The sequence below is a fragment of the Scyliorhinus torazame genome, chromosome 1 (assembly GCF_047496885.1).
Source record: "Scyliorhinus torazame isolate Kashiwa2021f chromosome 1, sScyTor2.1, whole genome shotgun sequence".
Lineage (NCBI taxonomy): Eukaryota > Metazoa > Chordata > Chondrichthyes > Carcharhiniformes > Scyliorhinidae > Scyliorhinus > Scyliorhinus torazame.
Genome location: NC_092707.1, coordinates 232923471 through 232950267, shown reverse-complemented (window position 1 = coordinate 232950267; position 26797 = coordinate 232923471). Strand labels below are relative to the sequence as shown.

General features: G+C 44.5%; 1 protein-coding gene across 7 annotated transcripts in view; it reads left to right on the top strand.

Moving 5' to 3' along the window:
• Positions 1-26797, top strand: part of LOC140419399 (unconventional myosin-VI-like) — a 351457-nt gene that overhangs the window by 144480 nt on the left and 180180 nt on the right. For all 7 annotated transcript variants that reach the window (XM_072503309.1, XM_072503306.1, XM_072503281.1 and 4 more), the window contains 2 exons: positions 162-231; positions 12683-12756. In XM_072503309.1, coding sequence (XP_072359410.1) covers positions 162-231; positions 12683-12756 — 144 coding nt within the window. The remainder of the gene's footprint in view (positions 1-161; positions 232-12682; positions 12757-26797) is intronic.

Genomic DNA, 26797 nt, shown 5'->3' with positions numbered 1-26797 from the left:
AGGGAGGAGGACACCTACAAACTTAGTCACAACCTTTTCATTTGTTATTTTTGGAATTATCGGTACCATGTTGTTTACGGCCAATATTGATTCTGCTCACCTTGCTTTTGCACCTGCCCAGAATTCCATTAACACACTGAATTCTTTTTTTTTTTAAACAGACTTTTCTAGCACCCGTCAACCAAGTTTTTCCTGCAGAAGAAGATAATAAAAAGGATGTAGAAGATAACTGTAAGTAGGCCATGAGAGTTCTGGGACATGGTTAACACGTGCACTTTACTAACAGCCTGAAGCGTCTGATGCCAAAGCTGGAGTACAGGATTCACGCTGCCTTTGTAGAGTTTGAACTCTTAACCCAAAGTAAAATGTTTAGTAAACCATTCTACAATTACACAACACTTGATGACCTTCACATCTTTCAAAGCACGGAAGCAATCGCATCTGTTTTTGTTTGTTTTCTAAAGAACACTGCTAGACGTCTTTGTGATGCAAAGAGATTGATTTTGAATTAATACTTTGTTAATTTACAGTATGGGCAATTTCTCCTGAAAATGTAACTCCTTGTTAGGCCCTTTTATTGCAAAGGATTATAATTTCTTTCTCCTGCTTCCACTCCAGAAACTGACTTAATATGTCTAACTGAGATTAGTGCTTCAGTGACTCTGACTGGGATCAGTGACTTCCCATACAGAGAACAGAAGATGTGAAGCTTATCTTGTCGTTTTGTAGAACAGTATGAAGGAACTTTATTACACAGCTGCAATTTTATTTTGAGACCTGGTTTTCGACAGGCAGCTATGTTTATTTAAATATCTTTAACTTAGATCCATAGAATCCCGACAGTGCAGTAGGAGGCCAGTTGGCCCATCAAATCTGCACTGACCCTCTGAAAGAGAACTTTACCGAGGCCAACTCTCCAGCCCTATTCCCATAACCCTGCATGATCATGGCCAATCTACCTAACTGCATCTTTGGACCGTGGGAGGAAACCCATGCAGACATGGGAAGGGCATGAAAACTCCACACATACAAGTCACCCAAGGCCGGATTCGAACTCGGGTCCCTGGTGCTGAGAGGTTTAACCATGCTATACTTGATATTTTACTTCTGAGAACGGAATGAAAGAATGCAATACACATGTAGTTCAGTAAGATAACATAACAAATGGTGCCTCATATTCATCTTTGGCACAATACACACAACCTGTTAATAATGGCCATATGTATTCCGTGCTTACTACGTCAATGTGAATCTTTTACACTGCACTTTTCTTTGTAAAAGAGAGTGCATCATAATGCGTTTTTTTAGCAGTCAGTTTGGATGCCAGACTGCCTGAACATACATGCTGTCAATTTTTTTAAGTAATGGTATTGGGAAGGATGAATGATATTTATGCCCTCATGTCTGCACAGTCAAATTCATAAATGTACAAGCCTAATTCCCATTGATCAAGGATTAACAGGCTTCAGCTTTCTCCTGACGTATTTCATACTGATATGAAGTTTCTGCTAAAGGTATATCGATCAGATTTGTGCTCGCCATTTGCAGAATATTTCTGGTGTAATTGATGTTTCATTGGAATGGAAGAGAGACTCTTGTTCCCTTAGAAGTGGCAACTTTAATGCTGCATTTCTGCATCATGAATTCAATGTTTAAACCCTTTATTTTTTCAGCTGCTTTATTGTGTTTCAGGAAACTGTTAACAGTTTAAGTTATCAAGTTGCTTTTGCAGTTTCAAAATGTCAGCATTTGATGAGTCAACTATTTACAATATTGGGCAACTATACATTCAAGAATAAATTAAAAGGCTGGTGAAAGGCTAAGCCGGGAAACTTTAACCTTGCTGATCAAGATTAGTAGTTTAAACCTTCTAGAGCGCTTTTTATTAAAAATGTTGTGTGTTAATTCTTGTGCTATGAGTGTTGCTAACAAGGTCAGTATTTCTTGCCCATCCCTTAATTCCCTTTGGAGAATCAGTTCTTTTTGCCTTTTTGAACTTTTGTAGTTCATGAAGTCCTTTGACGGTGCTGTCAGGCAGGAGGTTCCAGGTATTTGAATGATGAAAATAATTGTCGCCAAGTTGACCTGGTATGTGACTAGAGGAGAACTTGAAGGTGATGGAGTTCCCATGCACCTGCGCTCCTTATTGTTGTAGATCGCAGTAACCATGAGTTTGGGAGGTGCTGTTGAATCTACCGTCCACAAAATCAGTGTCAATCCTTAAAGAAAAAATGTGCCTGAAAACTGCTCAGGAAAGCAAGAGAAAAAAATAGTTCTGACTATCCTTTCAAATCCACTCTGTCTGCAGGCATTATCTTGGAGATGCAATAGTATTATACCTGTTTAAAAAGGGAGGAAGTTAGATCCTGAGTAACTAAAGGCTAGGCAGTTTAAACTCAGTGGTGTGAACATTATCGGCAAGTTTTCTGAACCCACAGTGTAAACAGCTATTCAGAGCAGCACAGATTAATTAACAAATAAAGCATGGATTTGTTAAGGCTCAGATTTGATTAAGTTGATTTGAAATTTTGAGGAGGTAACAGGATGGATCGATGAGGGTAGCACATTTGATGCAGTCTGAATGAATTTTAGCGAGGCTTTTGACAAGGTCCCACTTTCAGGCTGACCAGAACAGAAAAACCTCATGGGATCTGGCCGTGTGGAGTTTGCATGTTCTCCCTGTGTCTGCATGGGTTTCCTCTGGATGCTCCGGTTTCCTCCCACAGTCCAAAGATGTGCAGGTTACGTGGATTGGCCATGATAAATTACCTCTTGGTATCCTAAGATATGCAGCTTAGGTGGGGTTATTGGGATAGGGCAGGGGGTGTGGACCTAGGTAGGGTGCTCTTTCAGAGGAGCAGTGCAAACATGATGGACCGAATGGCCTCCTTCTGCACTACAGGGATTCTATGGATCTTAATGGTGGTTAGATCCAGAATTGGTTCATTGGCAGAAGGTTATGGTTCTTTATTGACCAAGGGATTGACTGTAAGAGCAGGGAGTTTATGCTGGTGGTGTATAAAATACTAGTTACGCCACAAGTACGGTACCATGTGCAGTTTTGGGTACAGTATTACAGGAATAATGTGATCGCTCTGGAGAAGTACAGAAGAGGTTTACAGGAATGTTGCCAGAAATGGAGAGTTTTAGCCATGGGGAATGATTGGATAGGCTAAGTTTGTTTATTCTGGGGTTGAGGAGAAATTTAATTGAGGTGTATAAAATTTGGAGGGACCTCGATGGAGTGTCTGGGAAGACCCTATTTCTCTTGGACAAGTCAGAAACGGGAGGCATTATTGAAAATAATTGGTGGAAGGATTAGAAGGAGGTAAGCTGTCTGCTATTCAGTCTGAGGTTGGTGGCAGTCTGGAACATGCGAGTGAGAGAATGACCGAGGAATATTTGTTCCTGGGATGTGAGCATTGCTTGCAAGGCCATCATTTATTGCTCATTCTTTTTGAAAATGTTTTTATTAATGTTTTAACCTTTTATACAAAAATACAAATCAAATGCAACAAATCAGGACCCCAGCCAACAACGTTTCAACCCAAGAAACAAGACCCCCCCCCCCCAAATCCGCAGTTCTGGCACATCCAAAACTCCAAAAATAGCCACCAAAGGACGGGTCACCAACTCATTACATAAGATTGCTTAAAAAGGACTGCCAAAAACGCCCCAATTTGGAACAGGACCAGAACATGTGTGTACGCTGAGCAGGACCTCTCCAACAGCGCTCACACCTATCTTCTACCCCCTCAAAAACCTGACTCATCATAATCGTAGTGAGGTGCACTCAAAACACAACTTTGAGCTGCATCAGGCTCAGTCACGATGAGGTGGCATTTGCCCTCCACAGTGCCTCACTCCATACCTCCTTGAGTATTTCCTCCAGTTCCTCCACCAATTTAGCCTTTACCCCTTCCACCGAACTCCACTCTTTCCCTATGATCCTTTTGTACATGCAGCACCTGCTGCCTTCCTCACACACCGAACAGCCTAGAATCCTCTCCAATAACGACAATGGCAGCACCAAATTTCTCTTTCCATTCCTCCAGTCTGGCATACTACCGTTCCAGGATGGGGGGGCCAGGTGATGTGTTGTTCCTGCATGACGTGGGAGCTGGTGAACCTGATTGTGGCTCCCAGTGACCACATCTGTATTAAGTGTTGGTTGCTCGAGGAACTCTGGCTCAGAGTTGATGAGCTGGATTCTGAGCTTCGGACGCTGTAACACATAAGGGAGGGGGCGGGGTACCTGGACACTATTTCAGGAGGCAGTCACACCCTTTAGACTAACTACCTTGAATTCAGCCAGTGGTCAGGGACAGGAGGGTGTGGCTGCCAATTAGGCAGTTAGAGGGATGCAGGAGGTAGGGTTGCAGGAACCTTTGCCCTTGTCCAACAGGTTTGAACTTCTTTCTCCCTGTGTGGATGGGAATGGGGACTGCAGGGAGGATGAGCAAACTGACCACAGCACCGTGGTGCAGGGAGCCATTCAAGTTGGCGGGGGGGGGGGGGGGTTGAGAGAAAAAAAAAGTTTTCTTAATTGGGGAAGTAGGATTGTATAGTTGGGGCATTGACACTGTTCTTTGTAACCAGGTGACCAGGAACATGATACCTTAACGTTGTGTTGACTGCCTGGTGCCATGTTTTGGGATATCCTATCTGGCTGCAGAGGAACTTGGAGTGGGAGCTGAAGATCCAGTTGTTGTGGTCCATGCAGGTACCAATGACATAGATAGAACAAGGACACAGATACTGCTAAGGGACTAGGAACAGCTAAGGGCCAAAATAAAAATTAGAACCAAAAAGGTAATAATCTCTGGATTACGACCTGAGTCATGAGCTAATTGGCACAGGGTAAATAAGATTAGGGAGGTAAATGTGTGGCTCAAAGATTGGTGTGGGAGAAATGGGTTTGATTTCATGAGGCATTGGCACCAGTACTGGGGAAGAAGGGACCTGTTCTGATAGTACGGTCTTCTTCTGAATCATGCTGGGACCAGAGTCCTAGCAAATCGCATAACTAGGGCTGTAGATAGGGCTTTAAACTGAATAGGGGGTGGGGCGGGAGGGTTCAGCTGTTGGAAAAAATAGCAAACCTAAATTAAAGGAAGAGGTAAGCGATGTGGCGGATAGTTTCCAGAAAATAATGGTGAGGGGCAGAACAGGTGAATGTTTTATGCACCAAGGAATTATAAAAGAGTAGGGAAATTTGACAATAAAACAAAATTAAAAGCTTTGTATCTAAATGCACGAAGGATTCAGAACAAACTTAATGTGCCAGTATTTATTGCCCATCCCTAATTGTCCTTGAGAGGGGAGTTAAGAGTCAACCACATTGCTGTGGGTCTGGAGTCACATGTAGGCCAGACCAGGTAAGGAAGGCAGATTTCCTTCCCCAAAGGACATTAGTGAACCTGATAGGTTTTTACGACAATCGACTATGATTTCATGGTCATCATTAGATTTTAATTCCAGAATTTTTATTGAATTCAAATTTCACCGTCTGCAATGGCGGGATTCGAACTCTGGGTCTCTGGTTTACTAGTTCAGTGACAATAACACTACCCCATCGTCTCCCCATACTTGGACCTCTATGTATCGAAAACTGGTCCCCGCTACCCAAAGCGGCAACTTCTCCAATCTGTTGTGGCTCATTCTTTTTTTAAAATATAAACATTTTATTGAGGTATTTATGGTTTTATAACAACAACAGAAGAAACAATGTACATGCAAATATAAACATAGTGCAAAAGCCATCTTCCTCCCTCACAGGTCCCATCTTTACTAATACCCTACTCTAAACTAAACTAACCCCCCCCCCCCTTCTACTGACGGTTAATTTTCCCCAAAGAAGTCGACGAACGGTTGCCACCTCCGGGCGAACGCTCACATTGACCCTCTCAAGGCAAACTTGAATTTCTCCAAACAGAGAAAGCTAGATAGCCAGGTCTCTGACTTCGGGGGCTTTGAGTCCCTCCAAGCTATCAGTATCTGTCTCCGGGCTACCAGGGAAACAAAGGCTAGAACGTCTGCCTCTTTCTCCTCCTGGATTCCCGGGTCTTCCGACACTCCAAAAATCTCCACCTCTGGACTCGGTGCCACCCTTGTTTTCAGTACTTTGGACATGACCTCCGCAAACCCCTGCCAGAATCCCTTCAGCTTCGGGCATGCCCAGAACATATGGACATGGTTTGCTGGCCCTCCCGCGCACCTTGCGCACCGATCTTCTACCCCAAAGAACCTGCTCATTCGGGCCACTGTCATGAGTGAGGTGTGAGGTGATTCATTTTGGAAGGAATAATCGGAAGACAGAGTACTGGGCTATGGTAAGATTCTTGGCAGTGTGGATGAGCAGAGAGATCTCGGTGTCCATGTACTTAGATCCCTGAAAGTTGCCACCATAGCTGTGAGGGTTGTTAAGAAGGCGTAAGGTGTGTTAGCTTTTATTGGTAGAGGGATTGAGTTTAGGAGCCATGAGGTCATGTTGCAGCTATACAAAACTGATGCGGCCGCATTTGGAGTATTGCGCGCAGTTCTGGTCGCCGCATTATAGGAAGGATGTGGAAGCATTGGAGCGGGTGCAGAGGAGATTTACCAGGATGTTGCCTGGTATGGAGGGAAGATCTTATGAGGAAAGGCTGAGGGACTTGAGGCTGTTTTCATTAGAGAGAAGAAGGTTAAGAGGTGACTTAATAGAGGCATACAAGATGATCAGAGGATTGGATAGGGTGGACAGTGAGAGCCTTTTTCCTCGGATGGTGATGTCTAGCACGAGGGGACATACCTTTAAATTGAGGGGAGATAGATATAAGACAGATGTCAGAGGTAGGTTCTTTACTTAGAGAGTAGTAAGGGCGTGGAATGCCCTGTGTGCCACAGTAGTGGACTCGCCAACACTAAGGGCATTCAAATGGTCATTGGATAGACATATGGACGATGAGGGAATAGTGTAGATGGGCTTTAGAGTGGTTTCACAGGTCGGCGCAACATCGAGGGCCGAAGGGCCTGTACTGCGCTGTAATGTTTTATGTTCTATGTGGGCCCGGTGAACGACCTTAAACTGTATCAGGCTGAGCCTGGCACATGATGTGGACACGTTGACTCCACTCAACATGTCCGCCCAGAGACCATCCACTATCTCCCCTCCAAACTCCTCTTGCCATTTGCATTTCAACTCCTCGGTCTGCGTCTCCTGTGACCCCATTAGTTACTTGTAAATGTCAGAAACCTTCCCTTCTCCCACCCACATTCTGGAAACTACCCTGTCCTGTATCCCCCTTGGTGGTAGGAACGGGAAGGTTGAGACCTGCCTGCGTAGGAAGTCCCGTGCCTGCAGGTACCTAAACTCATTCCCTCTCGTCAATTCAAATTTCTCCTCCAACTCCCTCAGGCTGGAAAAGCTCCCCTCCATAAACATATCTCCCATCCTCTCAATCCCTGCTCTCTGCCATCTCCGGAACCCTCCATCCAGCCTCCCAGGGGCAAACCGGTGATTATTGCAGATTGGAGACCAGACTGATGTTCCCTCTGCTCCCACATTTCTCCTCCATTGCCCCCAGCCTCTCCGGGCCGGTACTGCCACGGGGCTGGTGGAGTACCGTGCCGGCAGGAACGGCAGAGCTGCCGTTACCAATGCCCCCAAGCTAGTGCCCTTGCATGATGCTGCTTCCACTCGCTCCCACACCGACCAACCCCCCCCCCACCTTCCTAATGGCTGTATTCGCCGCCCAATAATAATTACTAAAGTTCTGCAGCGCCAGCCCCCCCCCCCCCCCCCCCCCCCCCGCTCCGCTCCGCTACAGCATCCCCTTTTTTACTCCCAGGGTCTTACCCGCCCATACAAAGCCAGTGATCATCTTATTGACCCGCTTAAAGAAGGACCGTGGAATAATAATGGAGAGACACTGACACATTTGAGATGGTGGAGGTAAGCTGCAGCATTGAGCCAGTTGGAGTTCATTTGGTGTGGGTGCACCTACATGCTGTTGGCAAGATGGTTCCAGATTTTTGACGCTGAGACAATGAATGTACTGCAAAATAGTTCCAAGTGAGTGTGGTGTGTGGTTTGGAAGGGAATTGGAGGTGGTGGTGTTCCCCTGCACCCGCTGCCCTTTAGGTGATGGAGGTCACAGATTTGGAAGTTGCTGTTGAAGGAAGCTTAGTGGGTTTCTGTAGTACATCTAGTAGATGGTACACACTGCTGCTTAGGTTAAATAGTGATGGAGAGAGTGGATTTTTAAGGCAATGGATTGGTGCCGATCGACTACACATCTGTCTCAGATGGTGTTGAGATTCTTGAATGACTATGCAACTGCACTCATTGTGACAAATAGAGAGTATTCCATCATACACCTGACTTGTGCCTTGTGGATGAACCAGCTTTCAGGTGTTTGGAGATGAGCTACTGACTGCCGAATTCTCAGCCTTTGGCCTGTTATTGAAGCATGGATTTCTATGGCTGGTTCAGTTAAGTTTTTGATCATTAGAGGGGCAGCACGGTAGCCTTGTGGATAGCACAATTGCTTCACAGCTCCAGAGTCCCAGGTTCGATTCCGGCTTGGGTCACTGCCTGTGCGGAGTCTGCACGTCCTCCCTGTGTGTGCGTGGGTTTCCTCCGGGTGCTCCGGTTTCCTCCCACAGTCCAAAGATGTGCAGGTTAGGTGGATTGGCCATGATAAATTGCCCTTAGTGTCCAAAATTGCCCTTAGTGTTGGGTGGGGTTACTGGGTTATGGGGATAGGGTGGAGGTGTTAACTTTGGGTAGGGTGCTCTTTCCAAGAGCCGGTGCAGACTCGATGGGCCGAATGGCCTCCTGCACTGTAAATTCTATGATAAACCCCTAGGATGTTGTCAGTCAGAGATTTAATGATGGGATGGTATTGCTGTTAAACATCAAGGGAAGATGGCTAGACACTTATGTTCATTGTCTGGCACTTGTGTGGTGTGAATGTTACTTGCTACTCATGCAATTGTTGCCCAAGTCTTCCTCCAGAAGGATACAAGGATGGGCAGCACGGTAGCATTGTGGATAGCACAATTGCTTCACAGCTCCAGGGTCCCAGGTTCGATTCCGGCTTGGGTCACTGCCTGTGCGGAATCTGCACATCCTCCCCGTGTGTGCGTGGGTTTCCTCCGGGTGCTCCTGTTTCCTCCCACAGTCCAAAGATGTGCAGGTTGGGTGGATTAGTCATGATAAATTGCCCTTAGTGTCCAAAATTGCCCTTAGTGTTGGGTGGGGTTACTGGGTTATGGGGATAGGGTGGAGGTGTTGACCTTGGGTAGGGTGCTCTGTTTTTTGTCTGTAATTCGACCCTGTGTGTAAGGCATAATTTTTATGGTGCCAAAAGTCGTGTTTTAAAAAAAATTTAGAGTACCCAATTAATTTTTTCCAATTGAGGGGCAATTTAGTGTGGCTAATCCACCTACCCTGCACATCTTTTGGGTTGTGGTGGGGAAAATGTGCAAATTCCACACAAGTGACCCAGAGCCGGGATCGAACCTGGGACCTCGGTATCATGAGGCAGCAGTGCTAACCACCAAAAGTCATGTTTGAGCAAATTCTCAGCAGGTAAGTTGACCGTCCCTCCCCCTCATTTCTAAGGAATTCTATGCTTGCATTATGAGTTTATCTTTATTTTTCACCTCAAATACACATTTTAATCATATTAGTTGGTGTATGAGATCATGCAGATGTTGACAAGAAGATGCAGAGGAGTTTGACACGCCCATACAGACCAGACTGCACATGGTGAACAATGGGTCCCGACAAAAAGATTGACGTATGAAGCTGATTCCAAGTTAACAGTCATAACATTTGTTAGCACGTCAACTAACCGTGCTGCAGCAAGGGCATTTGATAGTGAAAGATTGATGTGAGAATGGAAGAAGAAAGAACCCACCCTGAAGAAAATGCCACAGACCAAATGTTCCATGAGAGAAGGATCAAACAAATGGGTCCTCAAATTGTCGGCACGGTTGCATTGTCACCAAAAATACCATGTGTATATACAAAGTTAAATAAACTTAAAGGGGCGGCACAGTAGCACAGTGGATAGCACTGCCGCTTCACAGCTCCAGGGTTCCAGGTGTGATTCCCGGATTGGGTCACTGTGCGGAGTCTGCACGTTCTCCCCTGCATGGGTCTGCATGGGTTTCCTCCGGGTGCTCCGGTTTCCTCCCACAATCCAAAGACCTGCAGGTTAGGTGGATTGGCCATGCTAAATTGTCCTTCGTGCCCAAAAGGGTTGGGTTGCTGGGTTCCAGGTGTGGGCTTAAGTGGGGTGCTCTTTCCAAGGGCCGGTGCAGACTCGATGAGCCGAATGGTCTCCTTCGGCACTGTAAATTCTATGTCTACATGGTCTTAATCAAATCCCCTGTCCAGCAAAAATTTCATAGTGACAACTAGTTGGCGTATCCATTTTAGCGAATTTGTCTGGTCCAGGACTAACTTTGGTGTTACAGTAGAACAATAAGATCACTCAGACTATCAAAAGACCTCTTTGCCAAAATTCTCAGGTTCCAGCAATTCTTCATCAGACGGTAGCCCATTATGTCATATGGGCAACATGAATGAAACACCCATGAATTTTGATATACCCAGTGGCCAAACTACGAGTGGAAAGGTTGGAAAACGCTCCTGGTGAAAACTACGGGACATGAGAAGACCAGATTCATGGTGTTTCTATCCTGCATGGCCGGTGGAGCAAAATTAAAGCCTTTCGTAATTTGTAAACTTAAAACCATGCTGAAAATCAAGTTCCTTGCAGACTCTTTGTACATGTCCATGGCAACAGTTAGATAAATGAAGATGGAATGAAGTTATGAATCAGTAGTGTGTGGAACTGGAGACCTATTGGCTAATGTAATGAATGCCACTTATTAGTGTGGGACTGTTCAGATCCAAATAGCCAACGAAATCAAGAGATGCCTGTGACAAAATCACACCCACATTGCAGTTATGCCAGGGGATTTAACATCCATAGTTCAACCTTTGCAGCTGTGTCTCAACAAGACATTCAAGGAAAATGTTGACTCCAAATGGATTGGGGTTGATGGCAAAAACAAAATATGTGTGCTCCTCTGCTAGATGTTTTGTTCGAGTTCGCCGTCAAATTGTGGGATGCTTTTAATGCACAAACCTGTCATCAGATTGTTCAGAAAAATCCAAACTCTTGAATTCAATGGTTGGAGAGGAAGGTAATTTGTTGTGGAGGGTTGTTTCTGAAACTGTCAAATCTGATCCAGCGTGGGATCCCGATGATGATGCCATAGCCAAAGTACCTCAGGATGAATGTAACTGCGTCAGATGCTGAAGACAATGAATTTGACAGTTTTAAAAACATTTTGATTGTGGCTAAAAGTAAGTTTGTAGAATTGAACAATTCCATAAAACATGTCATATTGATTTCATTTAAATTACTGATGTGCTTTTTTCACATTTCCAAATGTCGACCACCTGCACCAATACTAGCAATTCAGACTTTATAACGTGTATGTAAGTTGACCCAATTTTTGGAACAACTTTTTGAGGCTTTAAAGGTTAAACTTGTATGCTATAATCCAAGGTGCCTGGGCAATTTTCCACATCATCAGGTAGATGCCAGTGGTGTAGCTGTACTGGAACATTTTGGCTGGTGGCAAAGTTAGTCCTGGACCATAGCTGAGATGTTGTCAGGGCTCAGGGCCGTTGCTCTATCTAGTGCCTTTAGCTGTTGCATGATATCAAATGGTACAAATTCACCAAGTCACATTTGACCTAGTTACAGTTTGCTCAGAATCTTATTTTATAGCATCCAGTATACAAAAGCAAGTTTATTAAGCTAAGCAAAATGTCCAAATTGGGTGGCTTCATTTAAACCTTTGCAAAATTGGTTTAAGTTCTGTGTAGATGCTGACAAATACTGACCACGAGGTAACAAAATCTGAGGGATTAAGGATTGCAGTTTCAGAATAGATTTTTTGAGATTTCTTTCCTGTTATTTGACAACCACATGCAATATTATAATACATTAATGGTGACTGTTTCATTACGTTTGTCTTCAGGATGGACATGTTTTGAGTTTTGCTTACCATATTCATGCATGAATTTCTATTGACTGTTTATTCTCTGTTGTATTTAATCTGAGAAAATCCTTTCAAAACCTGTCGTTTTGAAGCAGTGATCAGAACCATTTCTATTTGTGATTATAACTTTTAAGGATAAGTTTTTTTTTTTTTATTGAACCAAATGAGGAACATTGTTCATTAGCTCTTAGGTACCTCAAAATGGCAAGAATATCTGAAAAACTGAAACTGGTTTCCTTGCCAATCTATAACTGTGAATATGAAAAACTGGGATTTGGAGATTTTCACAACTTAAAAAAATTACATTCCAGTTAATGTGAAGACTTATTAATGCAATAAGTGTAATTGGCAACTTGAGCCAAATTTCGGGCGTTGCCAGCACATAATGTGGTGAGACTTAATACTGTAAGTATTTGAGGTGGAGTTTTTTTGTTGATTTCCTTTGTTTGTAAAGGATGCACAGGAACCTATGCTGCAGATATTAGATCCTTTGAACCAATTGTTGAAGCACTGAATTCCAGCTATCAATATACACCAATAACTGCAGCTGACCTCTGGTATAAGGCACTATCTTGCTTGAACTTATACAGTTTCTTTTCGTATTTTCTTCCAGGTGGCCTCATGTATTTAAATGAAGCTACTCTCCTGAATAACATCCGAGTTCGTTATAGCAAAGACAAAATATACGTGAGTAATGTGAGCTTATCCAAACTGCAAAATATTTTCTGATGTGCAATGCATCCGGAAATGTGCCACACAATAGAACGTCATGATGCCACCCTAATATGACACACAAATCGGATTACGGACACTTGCATGGCAGCAGGAGTGGGCCTGCTGTGCACCCACAACTCCCTTCCTCAAATCAGGGGACCAAAACAGCACATGATATTCCAGGTGTGGCCTGACCAAGACCTGTATAATTGCAACAAGGCACCTCTGCTCCTGTACTCTAATACGCTTTGAAGGCCTCAGTAAGATTTATTCATCTGGGTTAAACCAAAGAGGTCATGCCTCTCAGACATTAATTTAAGGACCAATATAATGTGGCCTGTAATTGTGGTGCAGATTCCATAGTTGTGCTGATGTAATCGACTGGAAGATTTAATTTGAAAATGCTCTCTTGACCATTACAAATGCAGAATGGAGACTAATACGGAAACCTGAAATTTCAGCTTCAAGCAATGAGAATGGTTTCAGATTATATTTTGCAAAATTTATTCATTCTGCCAAATACTGCACTGCACCACTTCATGGGGTCTATGTGATTGTAACATTGTCTTAACTGTTAAGTAAATCCTCAAATTAAAAAGTGAGTTTTCGCACCATAGAATCTGCATCTTGAGGAAAGTGAGATGAGAAAATTCTCTGTCCAAGTAATCCAGTGCTGTTTGATATTACTGCAGATGGATCACTTGGATTGCTTAACTTGACACAGCTGTCCCTTTGTAACTTCCAGACTCACCTATTCCCTACCCCCTCTCCCTCTAGGTTGGCCTGCGGTTTTCCATCTTCTTCGAACTCATCCAAACTTCTGTAACCAATATCTTAACTTTCACCAAGTTCTATCACCCATCGCCTTTGTGCTCCCAAACCTTACATTGGCTTATGAACCAGCAACATCTCAATGTTCATCATAGAATCTCTACAGTGCAGAAGGAGGCCATTCGGCACATTGAGTCTGCACCAACCCTCTTCCTTGTCTTCAGATTCTTCAGCCTCACCCCTCCCTATCCCTTTTTCCAGCCCCATCTCCCTCTGCAGACTGTGCTCCTCCTATTATGGCCTCTTATGCACTTATGATTTTCACTGTTCCCATTGGTGGTAGTGCCTTCAGCTCACCAGTTGCTTTGCTTGGAATTTCTTCCCTAAACCTTTCCACTGTTTCTTTCCTTTTAAGACTCTTTGACCAAGTAAATTGTTCACAATTTACGTAGATGATTTGAAGTTGGGGACCAAGTGCAATGTGTCCCAGTTTGCAGATGACACTAAGATGAGTGGTAAAGCAAAACGTGCAGAGGACACTGGATATCTGCAGAGTGACTTGGATAGTTTAAGTGAATGGGCTAGGGTCTGGCAGGTGGAATACAATGTTGACAAATGTGAGGTTATCCATTTTGGTAGGAATAACAGCAAAAGGGATTATTAATTAAATGATAAAATATTAAAACATGCTGCTGTCCTAGTGCATGAGTGGCAAAAAGTTGGTTTACAGGTGATTAAGGAGGCAAATTGACTTTTGTCATTCATTGCTAGAGGGATGGAGTTTAAGACTAGGGAGGTTATGCTGCAACTGTATAAGGTGTTGGTGAGGCCACGCCTGGAGCACTGTGTTCAGTTTTGGTCTCCTTACCTGAAAAAGGACGTACTGGCACTGGAGGGTGTGCAGAGGAGATTCACTAGGCTAATCCCAGAGTTGGGGGGGTTGGATTATGAGGAGAGGTTGAGTGGACTGGCACTGTACTTGTTGGAATTTAGAAGGATGCAAGGGAATCTTATAGAAACATAAAATTATGAAGGGAATAGATAGGATAGATGCGGGGAGGTTGTTTCCACTGGCAGGTGAAAGCAGGACTAGGCGGCATAGTCTCAAAATAAGAGGAAGTAGATTTAGGACTGAGTTTAGGAGGAACTTCTTCACCCAAAGGGTTGTGAATCTATGGAATTCCTGCCCAGTGAAGCAGTTGAGGCTCCTTCATTAAATGTTTTCAAGACAAAGATAGATAGTTTTTTGAAGAATAAAGTTCACAAAAGATCAGCCATGATCTCATTGATGGCAGAGCAGGCTCGAAGGGCAAGATGGCCTACTTATGCTCCTTGTTCTTATGTTCGAAGCTTTTGATCACCAGTCCAAATATCTACTTGTGTGATTGTGGTCAAATTATGTCTGATAATACACTCGTGATGTGGCTTGTGACATTTTACTATGTTAAAGGCACTGTATAAATGCAGGTCGTTGTAGATGACACGTAGTCCGGTCCAGGGGTACAGCTTTTGATCATTGCTGTGGTTCCACTTCAGCCTGAATATAGCAGCAATTTGTCCATTTGAAGATTACTGATCTATTCTTTGGTGAGAAGAATCAGAACTTGTCAATAAACCTTGGACAGAAGGGTGGATAATGACACGAGGCTGATGTGGGATGTGACATGGTAGTCGAGAGTGAATAACCAACATGTACTTGGTGGATTTCATCATACTAAAGAGGGAAAGATTAGAGCAGGTGCGTGAAAGAAAGCAGATGAACAGTGCATGTTTGGAAGCTGATTGAAGAGACACAAGTGTTGAGGTTGCCAGCGATTTTTGGAAGAATTGGTAGGTAGGTTTTTCATTAGAGGAAATTAGGCTCATAGTATGAAGAAGGCTGTAGAGTGGGGAGGCCATTGTATTGGTTTGTTATCATAGAATTATAGAATTTATAGTGCAGGAGGAGGCCATTCGGCCCATCGAGTCTGCACCGGCTCTTGGAAAGAGCTCCCTACCCAAGCCCACACCTCCACCCTATCCCCATAACCCAGTAACCCCACCCAACACTAAGGGCAATTTTGGGCACTAAAGGGCAATTTAGCATGGCCAATCCACCTAACCTGCACATCTTTGGACTGTGGGAGGAAACAGGAGCACCCGGAGGAAACCCACGCACATACGGGGAGGATGTGCAGACTCCGCACAGACAGTGACCCAAGCTGGGAAGCGAAACTGGGACCCTGGATCTGTGAAGCAATTGTGCTAACCACCGTGCTACCATGCTACTCATCTTTGAGAGGTCTTGAACTGACGAGCAAGGACAACCACAACCGTCTTTCTTTTGTATGACTACAAATGTAGAGTTTTTCTCGCTGATTCCCATTGATTTCAGATTTGCTGCGCCTCCTTAATGACGCACTCATTCAATTGCTGCCTTGACGTCAAGGGCAGTCATTCTCAAGGGCTCACCTCTTTGTCCATGTTTGGACAAAGGCTATGAGGTCTGGAGCTGAATGGCCCTGGTGTAACATAAACTGGGTGTCCGTGAGCAGGTTATTGCTGAGTAAATGCTGCTTGATAGCACTGTCAACACCTCCTTCTATCACTTTGCTCAATGACCAAGAATAGACTGAAGGGCAGTAATTGTCTGGATTGGATTTGTCCTGCTGCTTAAAGACAGGACATACCTGGTCAATTTCCCACATTGCTGGGGCGATGCTAGTGTTGTAGTTGTACTGGAACAGCTTGGCCAGTATTGTTACTGGAAGGTTCTCAAGGCCCATAGCATTGGCTGTGTCCAGTACCTTCAGTTGTTTCTTGATATCATGTGGAGTGAATCAAATAGGCTGAAGACTGGCATCAGTGATGGCAGGGAGCTCCAAAGGAGGCTGGAATAGATCAGCTGTTTTGCACTTTTGGCTGAAGGTGGATGCAAATGCTTCAGCCTTGATGTGCTGAGCTCCCCCATCATTGAGAATGGAGATATTTGTGGAGCTGCCTCCACCAGTGAGTTGTTTAATTTCCTTCTACCATTCAGCACTCTATGTGGCAGAGCTGGTACAGAGCTTAGATCTGATCTGTTGGTTGTAAGGATTGCTTAACTCTGTCTATCGCATGATGCTGCTGCTGTATTGAGGGGCTGTGTGGTTGGGAAAGCGGGCAGCAGCATTTTGTTGTTTTTGCAATGTTATGAATGCAGTATGTCACCAATTAGAACCTGTGATGAGACCAAGGTGACTTTGTGTTAGAAATTATGGACTTAACCAAAAAGTGCTGGAATCAATGGAGATTGAGTTGTGCAATTATGAATATATAATCAGAGCTAGTCCTGGTGAGAGAGAAACAGTTTGGAGCAGTGTTGGAGGTTGTTAATGGGATTTTTCTTCAGTCTATGAAGAAATGTCAGCATTTCGAAATCCATTGTGTATCCCAGTATTGACTGTCAGAGTGGCTGCTTACTTGGTCTGTGTGTTCCCAGGAAAGGTGTGCCCTGGCAGTATCTGCATGATGTGTCTTGTTTTTGCTTTGGTTGGGGGGGGGGGGGGGGGGGGGGGGGGGTTGATGGGGAGAATGGAGAGGGAAGTTTTAATTGCAGTCTGGACGAGTTGGTTTGGACAAGTGGTTTTATTTTTGTGGGTTGATCGTAGCACTATACTTGTAGTCCAACATAGTAATTTGCAGAGTTAGTGGATCTCTCTAGTTGAAATAGGTTGAAAGAAGAATTGTAATTATCTTCTATTTCTAGAATTATAATGCTATATTTGTCCTCCGAAGATTTATGCTTTCATAGATTGCGAAAGGCTAACAAAAATGTACTACTTTCTGTTCTTTTCTCATCACCTGTTGTAATTTGATGGGCTTTTGTCCTGTGACTATATGCTACATGTGCCCAGGTAAGAACATAACTTAAAAACATAAATAGGAGCAGGTCAGGCCATTTGGCCCACCGGGCCTGCTCTGCCATTCAAACAAGACCATGGCTGATCTGAGTGTAACCTTAATTTCACTTTTCTGCCCACCAGCCATCTCTCTTGACTCCCTTGCACATTTAAAATCTGTCTAACTCAGTCTTGAACAGATTCAATGACTCATTGCTCTCTGGGGAAGAGAATTTAAATATGGCAAATGGACAAAATCTGACCAGCTTTTGAAAATTTGACTGCCCTTAGAAGCTGGCAGTTCAACAGAGGCCCAGAATCCTATAGTAGCGGGAATGATAGGAATATAGGAGCAGGCAGAGGTCATTCATCTTGAGCCATTTCTACCATTCGGTTAAATACTGGCTGATCTGTATGTTAGCTTCCTCTACCCGGCTTGATTCCATAGCCTTAATACCTTTGCCTAACAAAAACCCTATCAATCTCCGTTTTGAAGTTCTCAATTGACCTCAGTTATTGAGGACAGTTCCAGATTTCCATGACCACGTTGAAGAAATACTTGGTAAAATGAATGATATAGCTCTAATTGGGACATGCTGGCTGCTGTTAAAAACTTGCATCAACTGATTAATATAAAATTAAAACATTTGTACACTCAGCAGTTTAAGAAGGTGGCCCATCACCATCAGCCGCCTTCCCCTCCTGAAGCGCTGTCAAGTGCAATACCCCAAAGGTTGCCATCAATGGCCAAAGCTCCAGCCTGACCCCCACAATCTCCGACATTGTCTCCAAAAAGGAGACCCAAAATTCACACAACTTCGGGAAGGACCAGAGCATGTGTGAATGGTTTGCCGGCCCCCTCAGACATTGTTCACCTGTACTTTGTGCGCTCTGTGAACGACTTTGAACTGGATCAGGCTCAGCCTAGCACCAGAAGAGGTGGAATTTATCCTGTGCATGATCTCGCTCCACACCCCTCTATTCAGCCCCAGGCCCAGTTCCTCCTCCCACTTCTCCTTTACTCCCTCTAACAGCGCTCTTCCTGTCTCCAACAATTACCATATATATTGGTTATCTTCCCCTTCCTCTCTCATCTAGAGATGGCATCTTTTTCTTTAAAAAAAAATAATAAATTTAGAGTACACAATTGTTAATTTCCTATTAAGGGACAATTTAGCGTGGCCAATCCACCTACCCTGCACATCTTCGGGTTGTGGGGTGAAACACGCAGACACTGGGAGAATGTGCAAAACTCCACACGGACAGTGACCCAGAGCCGGGATTCGAACCAGGGTCCTCCACACCATAGGCAGCAATGCTAACCACTGTGCAACCCTGCTGTCCCCGAGATAGCATCTTTACCATAAGTATAGGTCCTGTTAGCCGAAGGAACAAAGACAGTTCCTTGCGAACAAGATTTTGCACCTGCATATACCTAAACAAGCTCTTTCTTTCTTAAACCCCCACCCCACCCCCACCCCCGGAGTTGAAATTTCTCCACTATCTCCTCCAACCCCGCAAACCTATCCTCCACCTCTTGGGGTGTTGCACTTGACAGCGCTTCAGGAGGGGAAGGCGGCTGATGATGATGGGCCACCTTCTTCAACTGCTGAGTGTACAAATGTTTTAATTTTATATGAATCAGTTGATGCAAGTTTTTAATCCCTGAACCTCTCGATCCCTCCATCTTCCATACCTTATATATTGCATCCATCCCAAATAGCATGAATCCCACAGCAGTGACATTGTTCACATTTTAAAATGCTGCCTGAATTGGTTCCAGATTCTTAGAGGTGCCGCCACTACTGGGCTCGTAAAGAACCTGACCGGAGAGAACGAAAGAAGGGCCCTAGCCAACGCCCCTAGACATGAACCTACACAGGAAGCCTCCTCCACATGCCCCCACACCGACCCCAAATCCATCATCCACCCCCGCACTTTCCCGATGTTCACTACCCATTAATAAAACATCAGGTTCGGTAGCTCAAGCCCTCCTGTTTGCCTCTCCCTTTGCAAAAAATCTCTTTGAATCCTAGGGGTCTTACCCACTCAGATAAAGACTGATTAATTTATTAACCCTAGCGAAAATAAATTTAATGAGAAAGACCAGGAGATGCTGGAACACAAATAAGAACCTCGGAAGAATGTTCATTTTGACTGTGCATTCTCCGTACCAAGGGGGGCATTCTACCTCTTCCAAGTCTCCCTTATCCCCCTCCACAAGTCTGTCCAGGTTCAATTTATGCAACAAGGCCCAGTCATGAGCCACCTGAACCCCTAAATACTTGGACCTCGTCTTGGCCACCCTACATAGCATAGCAGCCTCCCCAAATCCACCTCCTTCCTTGAGGGATTCATTGGGAAGCTCTTGCCTTACTCCTGATCAGTTTGTATCCTGAGAAGGAACCAAACTTCCTCAACAGCTCCATTATCCTCCCCACACTGGAGAGAGGGTCTGAAACGTATAGCAAGTCCACAGAAAGGGACATTTTATGTTCCTTATCCCCCCCTCTTTATACCCTCCACCCGGTTGACAACCTAACTGCGGTGGTCTATGGCACAATCGCCAGTAATGGGCAAAGCAGGCATCCCTGCTTTGTTTGTTCCCCTGTGCAAGTACCCTGAGTTCACAGCATTGGTTCGGACACTAGCCATGGCAGCATGATACAGCACTCACCCAGGAGATAAATGTTGGCCCAAACCCAAATCGCTCCAAAATCTCGAAGAGATACCTTCATTCCACCCTTCCAGACACATCGCCAGCACCTTAGCTAGTACCTTTGCGTCGGTATTCAACAAAGATCTTGGTCCTTCTTCTGATCAAAGGGAATGTAGCAGCAGCAGCACCCCCCCCCCCCCCCCCCCCCCCCCACCACCGAGATAGGGAGTCATTATATATCCCCAATAAATGTGGCACCAACACAGCCGCAAACTGTTTATAGAATCCCACCAGGACCTGGTGTCATCCCCGATTGCATAGAATGTATAGAGTCCATAATCTCCTCCAACCCCAGCGGTGCCTCCAGCCCCTGCCTCCTCGCCCTCTCCACTACTAGGAAGACAAACCCATCCAAAAATTACTCCATCCCCAAGTCATCGTTCAGCAGCTTAGCATTGCACTGCCCCAGTAGAAAGCCTCAAATGCCCATTAATCCTGTCCAGAGCAGTAACCAGCCTTACCTTCTCTTCCCTCGTTAACCTGGACTATCTCCCATGTGACCGCCTGCTGCCTCAACTGGTGAGTCAATAAACGGCTGGCCTTCCAACATACACACAAAATGTCTCTCGCAACGGCGAAGTTGGTACACCACCATCCTCGTCCATAACGGCTCGAAATCCATCTGTAGCTTCTTCTTCTCTGATAACAACTCTGCATTGGGGCCAGGAAGTACTGTCGGTCCACCTTCGGAAGGGTCTTTCCACCCTTCCAACTGTGTCTCTGTGGGCCTTTTATACAAAATTAACTCCTCCTGACAGCTGCCTTCAATGCTTTCAAGAATGTTGAGTGCAACATTTCCCCATTTGTATTGAATCCCACATAGTCCCTATGGCTGAAACCACCCATTCACAAACCCCTTATCTACAAGGAGTGTTGTGTCTAACCTCCATGGGGGGGCCTCTGGGCACGGCTTGCCTCCAGCAGTATATCCACATAGTGTGGGGTGTAGTCCGATTATTACAATCGGTGAATACCCAGCCTCCACCAACCCTGGGAGTAACTTTCCCCACCATTTAAAAAAAATCTATTTGCGAGTAGATCCAGTGCACATGCAAGAAGGAAAGGTCTCTCTCTCTCCCCCGTCCTAGCTGCACCATGAACACTGCCAGCTCCTTTGCCATCCCCAGGACTTGGGGCTCGACTTATCAATGTCTAGGTCTAATACAAAATTGAAATCTCCTCCTATGATCAACTGGTGTGAATCTAGCTTGGGGGTGGCTGACAACACCACCTTGATAAAGTCCTCGTAATCCCAATTCAGCGTACATATGTTGACTAAAACTACCTGAGCGCCCGCCCACACTCCATTCACTATTGCGTATCTCTCCCAGGGTCCGTCAAAATACTGGCTACTGTAAAGGCCATTCTCCTGTTAATCAACACTGCCAACCCCTCTCATCCTCGCATTTAACTGGAACACTTTCCCCACCCATCCCTTCCTTAGCCTTGTCTGATTCCTAACACTCAGATTAGTCTCCTGCAAAAAGATTACATCCACTTTCAATCTCTTCAAATGGGCAAATACACAGGACCGCTTAACCCCCTCATGTTCCATGTAATGATCCTAACTGGCGGCCTCTGCCCCCTCCCTCTACTAGAGTCAGCCATACCCCACCCATGAGGAATTTAACAGGGCCCAAACCTACCCCAATTCCAGGCCCACCCAAAATGGCTGCCATCACAACCCTCTCATCAATCCACAAACAAAAAAACCTTTATTGCCATTTTTACTGCCCACACCAGCTCCCCAACCCCACCCCACTCGAGCACCTATCTAGCAATAGCACCCCGCTTCGAACTTCAATTAAACAACCCACCCAAATCCAAAAAGCACCCTTCTTCCCCAACCCACCCCAAACAAAGAAAACCCAACCAACGTAGGCTCCTTACCTTAACATAACCAGAAACTGCCCACTTCACTCCCATTAACTAGCATACCTATTAGCACGGTGAGCACCACCTGGGGAACAAGAAAATAAACACAACGTCTCTACTAACACCCTCCTTTCCCAATCCAAATTTTAACAGCATACATTCTGTGAAGAAAGAGCCCGCTCCCCCTCTCGAGGAAAAAGAAAGGAAACCTCACTACCGTGAAAAAATAAAATGAAAAACAGAAAAGCAGAAACACAGAAAAAGGCATGATGCATAAGCATGTAAAGTTCAAAACTTCGTATCATCCAACAACGACAATCAGACCTCTCCCAGTGCATTTTTTCTCACAGTCATTCGCCTTCTCCTGTGTGTCAAACAAATTGGTCTCTGTCTTTGAATATGACCCACAAGTGGGCTGGGTACACCAGTCCAAACTGCACTTGCTCTTGTAGAGCGTTGCCTTGGCCTTGTTGAACCCAGCTCGCTGTTTTGCCAGTTCGGCACCGACATCTTGATAAATTCGGATGGGCTGGCTCTCCCATCTACTTTCTCGAGTGGCCTTCACCCACGTTCAAATCCGCTCTTTGTCCGGATATCTATGGAGATGGACTATGCGCGGAGGATTCCTGGATCTGGACTTTTGCCTCGGTGACCGGTGGGCCTGGTCCACTTCGGGAGGGCTCATGAAGACTCCCTCTCCCACCAACTTCCCAAATGCCTTCGCCATATCATCTGTGTCATTCGTACCTTCAGTGTCCTCTGGTAGCCCAACCACCCTCAGGTTCTTGGACCTGATTGATTCTCCTGGTCATCCACTTTGGCCTTCAATACTTTTTGAGCCTCTGCCAATAACTACCTCTGCCTCCAAAGAGGCAATCTGGTCACTGAGGTCTATGACCGTCTCCTTCACCTCCCAAAGCGCCAAGCTCTGCATTTCCAATCGCTGCTCCACCCTATCCAAAGTCACACGAATGGATGTCACGGCCACCTCCATCACCCTGGACAGGTCCTCCGTCTTTCCTGCTGCAATTCTCTGTAAGGAACTCCATATCTTTTTGGTTGTCCATTTAGATGGCAATGTCACATGGCGAGCTCCGTCATTGTCTCCTCCACTGTGCCACGAGGGCCTTTGAGTCTGATGAGAGGCCTCTATTCGCATTGCATCCTCCAAACATCCAACACCGGAGGAGGAACCAACTTCAATTACTCCACTTTTCTTCTCAACACTGCATCCGTTAACGGGACAGAGACAAAACCAAGTCCCCAAACGGGAACCACCTTGTATGCAGCCGATCATATTCTAACCGCCACCGAAATCCCTCCTTATCGTACTGGATATATCTTGAAAAAATCTTCACGGAATTGTCAAACACTATTACCATTTAATAAATATATCCTGCCCTATCTAATCATCCTGATATTTTCTAACTGCTCCATTGCCACTTCCCTCATAATAGATTGTAGCACTATCCCTACTATGGATGTCAGGCTAACTGGCATTGTGTTCCCTGTTTTCTCGCTTTATCCTTTCTTGAATAACAATATTGCATTTGCTATGTTCAATCTATGAAGACTGTTGCAAAGTCTTGGCAGTTTTGGAGATCGAAACCAATGCATCTAATCTTCCATGGATTCTCTTTTACCCTCCAGTACTATTTCTTTACTAATTTTCTTAAGTTTGGACACAAGAACTAGGAAGGCTGTTTTCTGTACTGAATTTCATCCACAAAAATGCTGACACAGACCAGATCTTCAAAGCTGCTGAGTGCTTTGTGTCAAACGCAGATGGCTGACATGCATTTGTGCGTAATCCTAGGTGCAACTTATAATTAATGGATGTGAAAAGATCTATTGCCCCTATAATTCACCTGTTATTTAAAACACACAGTGACTGCTTTTAATTAATCCCTTGTCTAGAGGACTTCATTAAATTCTTGTCCTGGTATCATGTTGCTTCATTATACTTAATTAGGTCCCTTGAAATTACAGAGGTGTCCTTTATTCTGCGCCAGCAAATGACAGCTGGAGAGCAGAAGAAATCTATGAACTTTATGGATAATGTTTCACCCCAATATGGGATTTGGAGACCTACAGTTTCTACACTTTCTTGTATCCTGACTGGCTCCATGTGTTTTTCTGCAGTCATCCATCGTTTGAGGTTTTAGTCAGTCACACTGCTCTTTCATATAATGTCCGTAGCAATCTCCAGTTGTTATTCTGCAGCACTTCGACTTGGCCATGTCGCTGGGCTTGGCAATTTGAGAACGTTTCCCGTTGAAAATGTATTGGATGATAAAATGTCCTTTTTAAGTCAAGAAACCAGCTAAGCTAGTTGGCAGGTCACTTAACGAGTAACTAATAAACTAAATTCTTAGCCGAGCGTATTTCTCTAGTTGGCAGATGGTTACATTCATGTCTAGTTTAAAATAGTGTTTCAAATTGTTACTTGTGGTAGGGTTTCAGCACTGCAATGTTTAATGTAAATCTTCAGGTTAAATGTGACTTTCTAAAAATAATTCAAAGTTTTCAATTAAAGGAGGGGTGCTGTTGGCAGCACTGACTAGTGGTTGCTGCAAAATGCGATGTGTCAATCTCCAATTTAACTTGTGTGCAAAGCCTGCTGGAAACAATTTAGTGCTGGTTTAAAAAGAAAACTATAATTGTATCCTAGGTGAAAAGTTTTATTTTCAGAAGTCAGCACGTTCAGTGCCAGTATTTTTGTTAACTCCTACGTTTCATCCGATAAGATTTTTTTGTCTGTTTCTCTTGTGCACTCTTCAGACCCAAAGCCGCTGCTGGCATGAAGGGTGCCAAGTTGTGAAATACAGAACTGAGGTGACTAATTGTGGTGTTGTGTAGATTGTTTAAAATAATAATTGATGTTTTGGAGCCAGGGTGCGTATATCTCTGTTAGTATTAGTGTTGCAAGTTTATGAGAAGTGATAAAAGCAAATTACTGCGGATGCTGGAATCTGAAACCAAAAAGAAAATGTTGGAAAATCTCAGCAGGTCTGGCAGCATCTGTAGGGTCATCTGGACTCAACGTTAGCTCGTTTCTCTCCCTACAGATGCTGCCAGACCTGCTGAGATTTTTGGTCCTACAAGTGATAACCTAGCGTCCCAATTTATTCTGAGTTTTTCAGTCCATTACTGATTACCGAATAGTAAATACATTATCCTCGTGCTGGAACTAAGTTTGTCACTTAACCATTCTTTCAGTGTACTGTGAGAAGACCACATGTTGTGCTGGCTTCTTTTCTGCTGCTCTAAAGATCCTGACATGGTTCTATGTACCTGTGCCATAGTGTAACGAGTAAGATGTAGGCATAGGGAGAAGTTATTGCAATTCCTCATTGATGTAATGGCAGTGGACTCTGCTTAAGAACTGAAGGATGGAACTTGGTTTTCCATTGGAATAGGGAGAGCAGTATTATACAAAATATTGTTAGAATTCTATTATTTTAGTATTGTGTCATTTTAGCATTGGTCTTCCAAAACCTGTTCAATGAGGTATAAGGACATTTTGATTCATAGACTGGCTTTCACATGTTCAACTTTACTGCTGTGGTGAATTTTTAAATTCATTTCTGGGATGTGTGCTTCACTGGATAGGTCAAGATTTATTGCCCATCCTTAATTGCCCTTGAGAAGGCTTGGTGAACGGCCGCCTTGAACTGCTGCAGTCCCTGTGGTGCAGGTACAGCCACAGTGCTGTTAGGGAGAGTGTTCCAAGACGTTTACCCAGTGACAGTGAAGGAACGGCAATATGTTTCCAAGCATGGAGAGTGAGTGATTTGGAGGGGAACTTCCAGGTGGTGGGGTTCCCATGTATCTGCTGCCCTTGTCCTTCTAGATGATAATGGTCGTGGGTTTTGAACTTATAATTCTCAGGAGCCACTGTTCTTTGGCGGTGGACGGGATGAATGTTTGTGGATGGGGTGCAATCAAAGGGTATGCCTTATGTTTTCTGGCCTTTCCCAGCATGCTGAACCACTTGAGCTGGCTGCACAGATCAATGAAACAACAACATCTTGTATTCATGCTGCACCTTGAAAGTAGAATAACATTCCAAGGCGTTTGGTGTGGGTAATCAGGAATAAATGAACTCAGTGCAATGGGATACTAGAATACGTAACTGAAACTTTTATTCAAGCAGTTGGCTTTAAGGTTGGTCTAAAAGGATGCGTGGAAGGCAGAGGGGCTCAGATGGGGAATTTGATAATCTACTGCCAACTGAGTGGGTGAGGGATGGAATTGAGCCATAAGAACCGTGGAAACTTGGGGCTGTTTAGTTGGGTTGAAGGGGTAACGTGGAGTGGCAGGACCAGGAAGCGATTTAAACATAAGGATGACAATGGTAATACTGGAGTGGTCCTGGAACAGGGGAGATCCAGGGAACAGAGTTTTACATGAGCTGAAGTTCATGGAGAATAGAGGATGGAAGCTGGGAGACTGGTTGGGATGTATTTACCAGATACACAGTGAGACCATAAAACAGGCAAGAGTAAGAGTAATTCTGAAGTTTTAAAAATTGTTGGAAATCCGAAGATAACATTGCACATTCAGGACCTGGAAAAGACAAAAACGTGGCTGAAAATTAAATACTTGCATTTATGTTGCGCCTTTCATGACCTGAAGACATCTCAAAGTGCTTTAAAGTCAGCAAAGGTTTTTGGAAGTGCCATTATGGTTATAACAAAGGAAACACCCAAATCAGTTTGTGCTCAGTAAGGTCCCAGAACCTTATCAAAGTGATCAGCACCAGAGAATTTGTTTCTGACATATTGGT